The sequence below is a fragment of the Argopecten irradians genome, chromosome 4 (genome assembly GCF_041381155.1).
Source record: "Argopecten irradians isolate NY chromosome 4, Ai_NY, whole genome shotgun sequence".
NCBI lineage: Eukaryota > Metazoa > Mollusca > Bivalvia > Pectinida > Pectinidae > Argopecten > Argopecten irradians.
In genome coordinates this window covers 22,190,054-22,206,677 of record NC_091137.1, presented here as the reverse complement: position 1 = coordinate 22,206,677, position 16,624 = coordinate 22,190,054, and the positions used below count along the sequence as shown (strand labels likewise).

The following is a 16,624-nucleotide window of genomic DNA, read 5'->3' as shown; positions in this document are numbered from 1 at the left end:
ACATGACCCTGTAATCCGAGGTGGGGCCCCGGAGGCTGAGTGGTTAAGATGTCCCGACACAAGCCCTCCACCTCTTGAATTCGGGTTTAAATCCCATGTGGGGTAGTTGCCAGGTACTGACTATTGGTTGGTGGTTTTTCTCTAGGTACTCCGGCTTTCCTCCACCAACAAACCTGGCACGTCCTTTCATGACCCTGGCTGTTAAACTAATAATATTGATTTTCCAAGGTTTTAATATTGATCACCTTGATATTTGACCTTGAGGAAGGACATATGATGAGAGTACTTACTGCTATGACCCACCAGTGGTCAAGTCGAAGCAGGGCATAGCCAAGTATCAGGAAAGTAAATCGCATTGCAGCCAACATCTGCAAGAACAAAGGGAGAGAATTCAAAACACAATTTGGTACTTAAAAATGAATCTTTCAGAAAAATTGCTCCTTCTATAGTTTCTTGTAATTAGAGCTTTAATTTTGATAAACCAACTCAAGAATACTGTGTACCTATTATATAATTATGGTATGCATAATACAAATTTAAAATGACAACATAGTCCTTTGGATGTGAGCAAGAAAATCATTTACCACAACATGCATTCATGAACGTGATTATCAAAATATATTACCTGGTTATATTTTGTTTTCTTACAGTTCTCTCAACTTATGGTAGACAAATCACATTAAATCTGATTCAGTATAACTGAGAAAGATTATGCCACTTCGAGATGAACCTGTGGTTGAGCATGCAAATCTTACCACCGTATCAAATAGTGATGTCTTTATAGTAAATCCAGCTAACTGTTTAGTAAATGCTTCCCATACTGACGAGTCACCAATTAACTGTAAACCAAAAAACAACAGGCACATGTTCAAGTTTCAATATTTTCGGTTTGATTTTTAAAATTAGAAGTATCTGACAGACATAAATGTACCTGCCTACCATAAATCAAAATGGGGCTAAACACGCCACAACAGTATGCAGCCTATGCTCCGCCTTATTTCAAAGCAGGGACATCATTAATTCGTCTAAATTGTAAAATTAATTTCTATTTTACAAACCATAACCCTTTAAACCTACGCTTCAGACAAAATGTAGATGTTTCCATTCTGTATTTTATTGTCATTATTACATCTTGACAGAAAATATTGATTATCCTATACTGAATATATTGAAGAAGACTATAGTTTAACCTCTTCAATTGTAATTGTTAATGTATCACATTTGAATTTCAATACCGACACCTTCAAACAAATACTTACTTGAGTATATATCACCCATAATATAAAGGTTAAAATAAGATCAAAGGTCACAAACAGACAGAAGGTACGTCGTACCGGAGACATCTTGCCACTCTCTGGGAACCAGCCGCACATACGACTTTCTGTACGACTCATACTTCCAGCGGATCCATTGGCATAGCTACAACAAAGCAAGGTTATATGTCAATGAATTGTATAAACATGAATTTTCCAAGGTTTTAATATTGATCACCTTGCTATTTGACCTTGAGGAATGGACATATGATGAGAGTACTTACTGCTACTGACCCACCAAGTGGTCAAGTCGAAGCAGGGCATAGCCATACAAGTATCAGGAAAGTAAATCGCATTGCAGCCAACATCTGCAAGAATACAAAAAATCAGGGAGAGAATTCAAAACACATTTTGGTACTTGAATATAAATGAATCTTTCAGAAAAATTGCTCCTTCTATAGTTTCTTGTAATTAGAGCTTTAATTTTGATAAACCAACCTCAAGAATAACTGTGTACCTATTATACTAATTATGGTTATGCATAATACAATTTAAAATGACAAACATAGTCTCTTTGGGATTGTGAGCAAGAAAATCATTTACCACAACATGATTCATGAACGTGATTATAAAAATATATTACCTGGTTATATTTTGTTTTCTTACAGTTTCTCTTCAACTTATGGTAGACATAATCACATTAAAATCTGATTCAGTACTAAATGAGAAAAGATCATGCCTCTTCGAGATGAACCTGTAGGTTGAGCATGCAAATCTTACCAACGTATCAATTAGTGATGTCTTTATAGTAAATCCAGCTAACTGTTTACGTAAATGCTTCCCATACTGACGAGTCACCCACATTAACTGTAAACCAAAAAACAAAAGGCTACATGTTCAAGTTTCCAATATTTTCGTGTTTGGATTTTTAAATTAGAATGTATCTTGGTACAGACTATTAAAAGTACCTGCCTACCGATAAATCAAAAATGGGGCTAAATCACGGCCACAAACAGTATTGAAGCCTATGCTCCGCCTTTATTTCAATGCAGGAGGGGACATCATTATTTCGTCTAATATTGTAAAAATTAATTTCTATTTTACAAACCATAAACCTTTTAACTCATACGCTTAAGACAAAATGTCAGATTGTTTCCTTTCTGTTTTTTAGTGTCATTATTACATCTTGACAGAAAATTATTGATTATTCATATACTGAATATATTGAAGAAGGAATATAGTTTAACTCTCTTCAATTGTAATTGTTACATTTGTATCACTTATTGTATCTCATTTGAATTTCAATACCGACACCTTCAAACCATAATACTTAACTTGAGTATATATCAAGCGGACCATAATATAAAGGTTAAAATAAGATCAAAGGTCACAAACAGACAGTAGGTACGTCGTTTTCGGAGACATCTTGCACTATCTGGGAACACAGCCGCACATACGACTTTCTGTACGGACTCATACTTCCAGCGGATCCATTGGCATAGCTATCAACAAAGCAAGGTTATTATGTCATTCAATTGTATAAACATGAATATAAACAAGAGGCCCTGAGGGCCTGTATCGCTCCACATGGGCCGTTTTTTGTTAGTAATTATCATACAAGACTTCTGACTCATTTAGAATAATAAGGCAAATATTGGACTCCCAAAGTTTAAATTTGAATCACCTAACCATACTATTGATGCTTATTGATACAATTACAAATATGCTTAGTTCAATACTTTGGTTCAGAGACAAAGTAATTTAATATGAAAATAGTTAGCCTAATTGACCTTTTTGACCTCGAATATTATTGCGGTTATGGCAGGGGGATTAGGCACCTATCATTTGTTCAATAAGTGCTCTTCCATTCTTAGAAAAACTTGCAGAGAAGAAAGTCGGTTTATATAGAAATAGCTAAATTGAAATCCTTTTAACCCCACCCTTCAGGCCCCGGGGGGTCAGCCCCCATCATTTGCAAAATTTTGAATCCAAACCCTATAACCATGTAACCATTGCATTATGGAGCGCAATCCCATGTTAAGTTGCAGAGAAAAAGTCATTTATATGGAAATTGACCACTTTTGACCCCGCCCCTCAGGTCTCCCGGCGGGGTCAGCCCTATCATTTGCTCAACATTTTGGAATCCCCAGCCAAACAAGGATGCTACCATTGCATTATGGGTGCTATACCATGCTTAGTTGCAGAGAAGAAGTCGTTTATATGGAAATAGCCAAATTGACCCCTTTTGACCCCGCCCTCTCAGGCCCCCGGGGGGTCAGCCCCATCATTTGCACAATTTGGAATCCCACCCTATAAGGATGCTACCATTGCATAATGGGTGCTATACCAAGCTTAGTTGCAATAGAAGAAGTCATTTTATATGGAAATAGCCAAATTGACCGCTTTTGACTCCCGCCCCTCAGACCCCCGGGGGGTCAGCCCTATCATTTGCGCAATTTTGAATTCTCACTTCCTATAACATGTAACCATTGCATTATGGGTGCTATACCATGCTTAGTTTCACAGAAAAAGAAGTCGTTTATATGGAAATAGCCAAATTGACCCTTTTGACCCCGCCCTCAGGCCCCCCGGGGGTCACACCCCATCATTTGCGCAATTTTGAATCTTCCCACCTAATAAGGACTGGCTACCATTGCATTCATGGGTGCTATACCATGCTTTGTTTCAGAGAAGAAGTCGTTTATATGGAAATAGCCAAATTGGCCCCTTTAGACCCCGCCCTCAGGCCCGCGGGGGGGTCAGCCGCATTATTTGTACAATTTTTTGAATTCCCCACCCTATAAGGATGCTACCATTGCATTATGGGTGCTATCCCCATGCTTGGTTTCAGAGAAGAAGTTGTTTTATTTGGAAATAGCCAAATTGGGCCCCTTTAGACCCCGCCCCTCAGGCCCCGGGGGGTCAGCCCCATTATTTGTTACAATTTTGAATCCCAAACCCTATAACGATACTACAATTGCATTTGAGTGCTATCTCATGCTTAGTTTCAGAGAAGAAGTCGTTTATATGGAAATAGCCAAATTGACCCCATTTGGACCCTGCCCCTCAGGCCCCCGGGGGGTCAGCCCCATCATTTGTACAATTTTTGAATCCCCACCCTATAAGGGATGCTACCATTGCATAATGGGTGCTATCCCATGCTTGGTTTCAGAGAAGAAGTTGTTTATATGGGAAATTAGCCAAATTGACCCCTTTTGTCCCGCCCCCTCAGGCCCCCGGTGGGGTCGAGCCCCATCATTTGTACAATTTTCAGTTAGTAGCCCATAAGGATGCTACCAGTCAAATTTTGTTAAAATCCGACAGCGGTTATGGAGAAGAAGTCGATTGTTGACGGACGACGGACGCCGGACGCTGCGGTATCCCATAAGCTCACCTTCGGTCCTTTGGACCAGGTGAGCTAACAAGGTAATATGTCTTTTAACTGCTAAGTGTATGGGCCATTTTGAATTATTTAATTGCAATGTTTAACTAACCAGCAACTTAAAAAAGTTAAGAAAAATTATTACAAAGATGGCCTACTGCATACAAATGCCTTTAGTTGATCAATTGTAAAGGTAGTAATATATTCTTATCTATATAATTATACATTTTTTGAAGAATTTCAAAATTAAGTAACAAATGTGAATATCATAAAATCTAGGTAACTTGAAAATTCATATTTACAGTGGAGAAAATCAGAGTTAAGTTGATCAAAATCAATAAAATAGGATTTTCTGACATTCGGCAAAATTCAACATATCTTGTTTTCACAAAAAATACATGTATGTTATAAAGTTCTTTCTTAGATAGTTGACAAATTTAAATTCCAAATTGCATGTGCTGTGTTGTATATACCAAGGCATGTGCTGTGTTGTATATACCAAGGCATGTGCTGTATTGTATATACCAAGGCATGTGCTGTGTTGTATATACCAAAGGCATGTGCTGTGTTGTATATACCAAGGCATGTGCTGTGTTGTATATACCAAGGCATGTGCTGTGTTGTATATACCAAGGCATGTGCTGTGTTGTATATACCAAGGCATGTGCTGTGTTGTATATACCAAGGCATGTGCTGTGTTGTATATACCAAGGCATGTGCTGTGTTGTATATACCAAGGCATGTGCTGTATTGTATATACCAAGGCATGTGCTGTATTGTATATACCAAGGCATGTGCTGTATTGTATATACCAAGGCATGTGCTGTGTTGTATATACCAAGGCATGTGCTGTATTGTATATACCAAGGCATGTGCTGTATTGTATATACCAAGGCATGTGCTGTGTTGTATATACCAAGGCATGTGCTGTGTTGTATATACCAAGGCATGTGCTGTATTGTATATACCAAGGCATGTGCTGTATTGTATATACCAAGGCATGTGCTGTGTTGTATATACCAAGGCATGTGCTGTATTGTATATACCAAGGCATGTGCTGTGTATTGTATATATACCAAGGCATGTGCTGTATTGTATATACCAAGGCATGTGCTGTGTTGTATTATATACCAAGGCATGTGCATGTGTTGTTATATACCAAGGCATGTGCTGTGTTGTATATACCAAGGCATGTGCTGTGTTGTATATACCAAGTATTAAGTGCATCATATAGTAATGGAGAGAGAAACCAGTAGTTTCTCTTTAACTAAGGTCAAAGTTAAAATGTAGGTCATAGTAACCTTGGTGGTAAAAAATCATAGGTCACCGTGATCTCACCTTAACATGTGACAATAGACACGTATCGTAAAGTATATGTATATTGGATAATGAAATTGAACCTGTACAAGATAATGCATGGAAGGACAGATGAACAGACAGATGGAAGGACAGATAGATTGAAGGACAGTCGGACGGATGGACAGACGGATGGAAGGACGACAGATATAGCAAACATCCATAGTCCCCCCCTGCCCTCTAGTTAACATAAACACAAATGTCATTGAATAGATAGACAACTAAATGAAACTCAGGCATCCATTATTATGTACTTACATTGAGTACTACATGTACTATAAACAGTAATTGTGACACCCGATATTGTTATCATCACAACCTCAGTTCAATATCAAGTTCATGCAGATATCATTATACCATGATAAGTTGGTGGTTTCCAAATTTCCCTATCACTATGATATAATAATATTATAAGACTCTTTCATATGTGAATATGAAGGATAGGGATATTCTACCCGAGGGTCACAAAATGTAAAATTTGAGGCTTGTCAAATTGACATGCAGTCGTTAATTAGTCGTTAATTAATTTCAAAATGACTGAAAATTGTTGAAACAAAATTACAATAAAACATTGAGGTATTGGAGAAAAATACTCTTTCATATGCAGATATGAAGGATAGGGATATTCTGCTCTCAGGATCACAAAATTTTGTAAAACTCTTAGCAAGCCTCGGTTTTTACAACATTTTGTGATCCTGAGGGTAGAATAGCCTATTCTTCATAAATATAAAATATAAAAGAGTATTTTTCTGTCATAACTTGACATTTTATTACAATTTTACTACTATGATTATCAGGTATATAATTTAAAATAAATTCCATGACTGCAAGCCAATTCTCCATACATGGAAATTGTGTGCTATTTTCAACTAAAATCTCATTGTTTGTATCTTTTAAAGTAAACCCAGCTTAGTTTCTGAAAATTATTAAAATTGTTCCGAAAAAATAGTACTTTTATTGACACTGTGACGTCACGAGGCTGTATTGCATGGGTAACCACACAAAACCAGCCAGTTGTACAACTGTAGGTATGAGAGAATAATGTTTCTTATATATATGGAGCTACATTCTGAGCAACCCTGGATTTGTTACAACCCAGTACCTTATGTGATCTCACCCTGCCACCTCATACAACACAGTCTGTACAGTCGTACCTGACATCTGATGAAGATGACAAACTGCCGTAGATCGTTTGAGCTGCTACTTTGGAGGCCTCTCCACGATTTGTACTGACTCTCACCATGTCCGCTTCATTCTGAAACAAATAAACGTTTTGATAAAGTATGTGTCATGTTACAAAATATATAACATATAACTGACAAAGACACAAATTCATCACACAAAATTTTTCAACAATATATATGCAAGTTACAATAGGCAGGGAAATCTTACCCGATAATTTGACTTCATCGCCAATATTTAAGTTTAAACAAATACACCTGATCTATGATCCAATACATCAGCACAAAAGTAAGTTCCTCATTAGGACCAATGGTGTATATAACTACATATTATATCAGTAATTAACTTGATCAAGTACGCTGGTAAATAGGTATATATGGAAACATTTATATCCTAACTCTTGACATTGCTACAATTTACAATATCAGCGTTGATAAAGACTGAAATATGAACACATATATAATATACCCGTGATCATGACTGACCAGTGTTATCTGTGTTTAAAGGATTGGATCTCAAGGTCAGATTTACATGATAATGACCTTAGACCTATATTCCGTGCACACTAGCATTACAAATTTGCAAGCAGTCAAATCTACATGCTATATTACATATGTGAGGGATAATCTTATAAAATAATTTCTCAAAAAATGATTGCTTTGATAAAAATCAAGAAGTAAAACCAACAAAATTTACTTGTCACAGCCAGGATGATTACCAGCGAAGGTTTTGAGAGGAAAAATTTAATTTAGCGTATAAATGTATACACAGATAAAACAAGGACAGAGTCATTCAGATCCCCCGCCAATGGAGATATCAAAGCTGAAGTCAGTTTGATTATGGAGACTTATATCTGTATGAAAAAAACAGGAAAAAGGAAGTTGAGCTAAAGAAAGATGGTGTATAATTCAAGTAGAGCGGGGCTGCAATTGTTGAATCAGGTATACAGCCTTGACATTTATATTAGACTATATACACAAAGATGGGTGGAGTTTTGCAAAGTAACATTTACCATGATATTTTCAGCAATGTTTCCATGGTTACAGAAAAAAGCACGAAAAGTGAAAACCTAAAAATAGCAAAAGGCACTACTAGACCATAAGAACAATGTATCTATGAAGTTTCATGGAAATATCTCTGCTGGTTTTAGAGTTGTGCTCCGGAAACGATTCTTACGCAAAAATCTGCCATTTTCAGCAATGTTTCCATGGTTACAGAAAAAAGTACAAAAAGTGAAAACCTTAAAATAGCAAAAGGCACTACTAGACCATAAGACTAATGTGCCTATGGAGTTCCGTGCATATATCTCAACCGGTTTTCCAGTTATGCTGCGGAAACGAACCTGGTACAAAAATATGATATTTTCAGCAATGTTTCCATGGTTAAGGAAAAAGTGCAAAAAATGAAAACCTAAAAATAGCAAAAGGCACTACTAGACCATAAGAACAATGTGTCTATGAAGTTTCATGGAAATATCTCTGCTGGTTTTAGAGTTGTGCTCCGGAAACGATTCTTACACAAAAATCTGCCATTTTCAGCAATGTTTCCATGGTTACAGAAAAAAGTACAAAAAGTGAAAACCTTAATATAGCAAAAGGCACTACTAGACCAAAAGACCAATGTGTCTATGAAGTTTCGTGGAAATATCTCTTCTGGTTTTAGAGTTATGCTCCGGAAACGAACCTGGTACAAAAATATGATATTTTCAGCAATGTTTCCATGGTTACGGAAAAAATGCAGACATTGAAAACCTAAAAATAGCAAAAGGCACTACTAGACCATAAGACCAATGTGTGTATTAAGTTTCGTGGAAATATTTCGACTGGTTTTAGAGTTATGCTCCGGAAACCATTCGTACGGACGGACGGACGGAACCCATTTGTATATCCCCCGCCAACTTCGTTGGGCGGGGGATAAAAAAAAAATCAGTACGGTACTCTAAAATCGGTACCTGGCACTCGCCTTCCATTATGGGGTTTGAGGACTAGTCGGCTAGAATATCAGTGACCATGCACAAAAGGAATATATTTCTGGCAATGATTCTAAAATCGGTACCTGGCACTCGCCTTCCATTATGGGGTTTGAGAACTATTCGGCTAGAATATCAGTGACCATGCACAAAAGGAATATATTTCTGGCAATGATTCTAAAATCGGTACCTGGCACTCACCTTCCATTATGGGGTTTGAGGACTAGTCGGCTAGAATATCAGTGACCATGCACAAAAGGAATATATTTCTGGCAATGATTCTAAAATCGGTACCTGGCACTCACCTTCCATTATGGGGTTTGAGGACTAGTCGGCTAGAATATCAGTGACCATGCACAAAAGGAATATATTTCTGGCAATGATTCTAAAATCGGTACCTGGCACTCACCTTCCATTATGGGGTTTGAGGACTAGTCGGCTAGAATATCAGTGACCATGCACAAAAGGAATATATTTCTGGCAATGATTCTAAAATCGGTACCTGGCACTCACCTTCCATTATGGGGTTTGAGGACTAGTTGGCTAGCATATCAGTGACCATGAACAAAAGGAATATATTTCTGGCAATGATATTGAATTTTAGTGTTAATGACTTCCTCTTACTAAGGATGATTAATAGAATCTTTCCCTACCTAGAGGGTGCGACAACGAAATCACAACCCCCCCGGGTAATTTATGAATGTCTAACTGGATGCTTGCCGAGGGTTGGACATTCAGGAATTGCCCCGAGGGTTGTGATATCGTTGTCACACCCTCATAGGTCAGGAATGATTCTTTTTCTCCCATATACAAAAGAAAATGATGAGATAACTGCCGAAAAAGAAACAATTTAATGAACATGGTTCCTTCGACTGCACATCAATATTGATGGAAGTCATTGACAATGCATGCCACGGTTACATCACATGAAGTCATATGCATGACGTCACTTAATGTTCTTCAGAATTGCAGTTTAAATTCTTTTAAGTTTTAAGTTTTAATTCAAAATTCTTTTTGAAATGTGACCCACATCATAAAACTTGTTTGGTGTCTTAGCTTGATTGTTTGTGATATACCACAGAATAAGGAAGTTTTATAGACGTTCTCTCTTCCTGGTTATAATCTAAAGTAAACATTCCAGACATCACATATATATTCTAGTGTTTATCTAAAGCCATACAGGTAGATCTCCTAGTTATCTTAGTATTGGATTTCTCCAAAAGAATCCTGTTACCTAGTAATGAATATAATAAGTAAATTATATATAGGGCAAAGAAGTAATTCTAACAGTGTGGACAAAATATTGTCAAATTTATTAGGTGATCTGCCCCTTTGTCAAGACACAAAAAGAACAAATAAAATTACATATAAAAGGACATCGTTCACTGAAGTTCACAAAAACACAAACAATGAACACATATAGAACATACAGAGAAACTATAGGGACAATAACTATGTATATTGTCTGAATGAGGTGCATGTAGTCCCTTTTATTTTTATAGGAATGTTTTAATGAGTTTATTACAGGTACCCAAGCCAAGTTATCCATATGTTATAGTAAAACCTGTCTATAAAGGCCACCAAAGGACAAAAGAGCATGATCTTCATAGTGAAGATGTCTTTATTCAAAATATATGCAGGACAAATTGCATTGAAATTGACTGTTTGGGTTTGGTTTGATCTCAGGGTTTAATGTCCTATTATCAACCAGGGTCATTTTTTAGGTAATAAGATTCACCTGTAGGTTTAGGAGGTGGAGGAAGCAGAGTTAAGCAGAAGTACCATAAGAAAATCCAATAACCAGTGATCAACTACCCTAGATGGGATTCAAACTCATAACCCAGCAATGAAGAGCGTGTGGTAATATGACAGGCCATCTTTGGTCGGGCCATTTCATAATTTGGTACTCTAAACAGGTCACAATGCAAGTGGTCTTAATAAAAAGGTGATCTTTATACATAGGTAATCACAAAGACAAGTCTCACTGTAATACTGTCAAACTGGAATTTAATGTGATGATACAGGTCAGTAGTTAAAATGTGAGCTATATCAGTGATCTACTTTTTGTACATGAAACATCAACTCACCTTAGTAAAGTGAGTTATTGAACCAATAATTCCTATATATGTACATATATGTTAGGTTTAGTAGAAACATTCTGATCTATCAAGAGTTACTCCCCTTTGTTCCTAACACTCCGGCATTACTGAGTGAAATAAAGGAGAGTAACTATGAACAGATCAGAATGTTGCTCTGCAAGAAACTCAGATCCCATTTTTACGAAGTTAGTAATTATGTTGAGACCATAACTTTGTAATCAATAGTCATAATTATGACATAATAATATGATTACACTGTACATTGTATATGATTTCAATATTATATCATTACTGATAGCTAAGACCAGCATTGACAGTGGTTCATATGTCCCAACATACATAATTACCATAAGCCCCCCACTTCTGGGTTGTGATTTTGAGTATTTAATAATAATGTGGGGCAGTTGCTATGGTACTAAACGCTGGTACGGTGAGTGGGTTTTTTTTCGGGTACTCTGGCTTTCCTCTTTCAACAAACTTGGCATGTCTTTATATGACCCAGACTGTTAAAGGGATGTTAAACCAGTCAAACGAAACCAACTCATCACTTACAATCATGGTTAGCTGTTTAGGCGTTCTGTTTTTGTCTGGGTTTATAAATATCAACCACATACACATTGGTAAGCAGTCATTGTCTGTAAATGCATTTAAACTGATTTTTATATCTTCATCTGGGTTTATGAATACCAATTCAACTGCTGGTACGTAAGCCTAGTAATTGACCTTTACAGCACTCACCCACTAGTTATTATCAGTAAATTCTATATGTGGTGTTTGTAAAGCTTTAAAACAAGTAAGCAATGCTCAGGATATAAATTTGTTATCCACATCACCAGAATAATACTATATTATATAATAATATATATTGTATATATACACTGTACCTGATATATTATTTCCTTTTTACAAAGTTATTGATACTATAATTATTATTAAAGTAGAATGTACACAACATATACAAGAACAAAGTAAAACAGATTTACCTAATTAGTTCTACCTGTGTGTGTCTAATGGTATGTTATGTCTCAAGCTCTGTTTAAATTGGTACCTTATGTTTAATAAGCGAAAATATTCTACTTGATGATTGTGCTAAAAGCAGTTTCAATAGCAGGAAAATTAAGGGGCACTAATTGATAACCTGCTGCACTAATTAAAGATGCTCCACCGCTGACAAATGGTATTTTTTTTCACCATCAAAAACAGGAGAAGACAATTTAGTATTTTTCTCTAGTTACAAAAATTACTTACTTAACACCATTACCACCATTGAAAAGTTTGAGCTTCTGATTTTACTTCAAGTTAAAATATGAAAAATAATTAATTGCATCCCGAAAAAATTCTGTTGCACTATGTCCTATATGGAATGAAGTAATGATTCCCCATGCACCAAAGGCGAAATAAATTATTTTATTTTATTTTTTGCGTTAATTAGGCATATATATACACAATTAAACACCAATCATTGTTCAAATGATGAATATCACTTGTGCTCTGTCGGCGGTGGTGCATCTTTAATATCCATATATCTTTTATACCAGTATATATATTTGAGTACATTTCAGATGTTAGTAAGTTTCTACCATCATCAAGCTTAAATTTAATGCATTTATACTTACAACAGATATGATCATATCCTAAAATATCACAAGCCATTAAGCCAATGATGCTCTTACATGTAAATATTAAACAACTTATTCAAATCTAGACAATGAAATGATGCATAACCTACATTATACCCGAGAATATTGATGCAAGTTAATTATCTCTTGGATGACACTAATACCTGCTATCACTCAATAAGGAGTAGAATCCATTGTAAACATATAAATCTTCATGTTGACTGATAGAGCTGACCAAATTAACTGAAGCCATATGATGATTACACATGTCATGAGATATGAATATGCTTTTGTCCGAAGTGCTGTACAGATTTTATCCTAACCGTTATCTTATTTACACAATGTAGTGGTTATATCACTTCTACAATACATATGTAGTCCTATCACTGTCACCTGATATATTGATTAAAGTGATATAAACTGGCCTACAGTACATGTACAAAGTAGGTCTTGATCAGAATCATACATTTATTTTAAACACAGTCAGAATATAAGTAATTTGAAAATTATATCTATTCAATGGAAGACTTTTGAGAAATTATGAAGAGCAATACCTCTGAATCATACATTAACGTATACATTAAAAGTATGCAATTCTGAGCCGAACATCTATGGTGAAACTGGCAAAGCCGTAGATTTCTACGCCGGAGACCCGGGTTCGATTCCTGGTCGGGGCATTCGACAGGAATGTATATTTTCCCTGTTCTTCTACATTGGCGCCCAACTAAATAACCCATGGTAGGTGGTTAAAGAGTCTCGGGTTGAAAATTAGGAAAAAATCTCAAGAAAAACAGGGGGAGTAGTGTAAAAGGAGCGGGTCACTGTGGTTTGTAAATAGTGTTAAATACGGTCTCTGTCACTCAGCTGACTTCTTTGGCTCAGTCGGTAGAACCGTTGATTTCCACGCCAGAGACCCGGGTTCGATTCCTGGTCGGGGCACTCGACATGTACAGGAATGTATATTTTCCCTGTTATTCTACATTGGCACCCAACTAAATAACGTTAACCCATGGTAGGTGGTTAAGGAGTCTTAGGTTTAGATTTAGGGAAAAATCTCAAGAAAAACTGGGGAGTAGTGTAAAAGGGTTTGATTCCTGGTCGGGGCACTCAACAGGTATGTGTATTTTCCCTGTTCTTCTACGAATATATATATATATGTTTTTCAAGATGGTGGTCATCTTTGATATTGGAATGACCTAATTGACAACACTTATAGTCAAGACCATCCGTCCACCATTCTCAGTATCAATACAGACAAGTCCCACACACACAGAACTAGCTAGCTCGAACAAAAGATTGAAATTTGATTTTGTATTTGAAAAACTGTGCAATCATCTTATGGACCATGGTTGCCATTTTGAGGCTTAAATTCTTTTAAAGATGCTTCACCGCCGACAAAGCATAAATGATATTCATCATTTGAGCAATAATTGGTGTTTAATCGTGTATATATATGTCTAATTAAAACAAAAAATAATATAAAATAATTTATTTCACCATTGGTTCATGCGCAATTAGTACTTCATTCCATATAGGATATAGTGTCACAGAATTTTTTCGGGATGCGATTAATTAGTTTTCATATTTTTAACTTAAAGTTACATTAGAAGCTCAAACTTTTCAATGATGGTAATGGTGTAAAGTAAGTAACTTTGCAACTGAAGAAAAATACTAAATCGTCTGCTCCTGTTTTTGATAGTGAAAAAATACCATTTGTCAGACTGAAGATGAAGCTTACAATGTGTTTTTTAAGATGGTGGTTACGGCAACCATTTTGAGTTTAAAATAGGAAGAGTTTATGAACAGCGGACAGTGTAATGGGTGCATGACAACAGACAAAGCACAATGGCCATTCCTGACATTTAAATTGATAGTGTAAGTTATGCTTGATAGTTAACAAAAACCCATGTGATAGTCAAATACACCTAATAATTTTTAAATAATAAACACACTGGTCAGTTTATTACACCCTATACTGTATAGTTATATATATAGTAACATATAATTACCACAGGAGCTTGACGTTCTGTCAAAAATATATAACATAATATGAATATATACAAATACACCTAGAACTTCAAGCTTCTGTGTTTTATATATATACTATGTATGGATATAATATATATGCTATGTATTATTGACAGAATTTCCAACTCCTGTGATTACATAACACTTCATAATAAAATACCGGTGTGTATATATATATACCTGCTTACAATTTTAAAATTTTCATGATGAATGATATATGTAAATATAAATTATGAGGTCTACATGTAGCTAGCAAAGGAACTATACGAAAAAGGAAAAATCAGCTGCATATAGTCCATTCTCATATTTAATTTGGCCATTTCACTTTCAACTTATTTATATCATGATGGTGTTTTTATCAATCATATCTATAGCATGTTAACAGTAGCTATATAGTTTATATGAGATAAGAAATATGACATACAAACGTACCTGCGAAATCTCATATATTATGTAACATTTGTGACGTATCATGATCAAATTGCTAAATCGGGTATTTCCAAAAAGATATTCTTTCATTTTTGTAAATAATGAAAGCTAATAATGATTCACGAGTGTTTAAAAATAATTTGCTAAAAGGAAATGGTATAAGAAAGCATGTATCACAGCTCATGCAATATGCTTAATTTGTGAATTATTGTTATTTTAGTAACGACAGCGATATGGGTATGTTGACAAACATAAGTCTACATGTGTTTTCTGAATAGCACGGGCACCTTTTCAACTTCCATATCAAATAAAATAGATAACAACCATCCGTAACTCATATGTGCAACCTTATCACTTTATCTTACCGTGTTTACCGACATATTCTATCGTAGAAATCATTGGACCCAAACAAATACTCTGGTATACCCTTTGACCGTTTCACAAAGATTAATCTTCAGCTGATCACGCCATTTTGATCAAGGAATATCATGTGACGTGTATCGCAAAAAGTTTACGCTCCTGCCTTCTGTTCACTAAGAAATAACGACTGTATCTCGTGGGTTAATACCTGAATGGAGCCAAAGTATGAAATTTGGTCTAATATGTTTCTAGACAAGACATAAAAAAAATATGTTTTAAACTGAACCTATTGTTTTCATTTGAAAAAAATGACTTTAAAAGACAGGTTTTATAAATACATGAAGATTACATAACATGCTTCTGAATTTATTTTACGACACGTGCGTGTTACACAATTTAATATACAATTTAATTACTATCTAAATCTCTGGTGTTATGTAGTTTTCAAAATATTTTTTATTGATTTGAATCATTTTACACATTTCCCTTAATGAGTTATTTAGACCAGATGAGCCTTAATTGAAAGATCACTTTCCTCTTGTGTAAGTGATGAACCAATGGTTCAGATCACAGCCCATGGTCTGATAATTACTTACACTGAGTTTATATAATGACGGACCTACCAGAGTGCTCATAACCAGATATATAGATACATATATGTATATATGTTTCTGCAAGGATTTATAAGTGAGATCCTTGGTTTCTGTCATAAAACCTTTTTTAGATGGTTTAGGGGTCTAGATAAAAGAAATCGGTAAAAATCATACTCTACATGTCTCAGCAACATATTCTCGGTCTTATAAAAGATTTTTAATATTATTCTCGATTATATAATAGCACGGTGGGGAATCGCGTGGTCTATATACAATTCTGAACATACCGATGCATTAGTTGTGTTGCAACGCTCCGTATTTTTCTGTAACATTCTGACCAAAGTTTTGAATCGG

The 16,624-nt window shown here is 35.6% G+C and overlaps 1 protein-coding gene across 6 annotated transcripts in view; it reads right to left on the bottom strand.

The window, feature by feature from the left end:
- LOC138320968 (stAR-related lipid transfer protein 3-like) overlaps positions 1–15,808 on the bottom strand; it is a 65,963-nt gene extending 50,155 nt beyond the window's left edge. For 2 of the 6 annotated variants that reach the window (XM_069264314.1, XM_069264317.1), the window contains exons 1-6: positions 15,683–15,807; positions 12,858–12,875; positions 7,146–7,246; positions 1,260–1,419; positions 756–839; positions 291–368 (exon numbers count right to left, since the gene is read on the bottom strand). In XM_069264314.1, the coding sequence (XP_069120415.1) occupies positions 291–368; positions 756–839; positions 1,260–1,419; positions 7,146–7,246; positions 12,858–12,875; positions 15,683–15,697 (456 nt within the window). In that variant the 5' untranslated portion in view covers positions 15,698–15,807. Of the gene's footprint in view, positions 1–290; positions 369–755; positions 840–1,259; positions 1,420–7,145; positions 7,247–7,383; positions 7,702–12,857; positions 12,876–13,024; positions 13,044–15,682 lie in introns of those variants that run through there. The other 4 variants (XM_069264316.1, XM_069264319.1, XM_069264318.1 and 1 more) reach the window with 3 other exon arrangements.
- Positions 15,809–16,624: the final 816 nt, after the last annotated feature.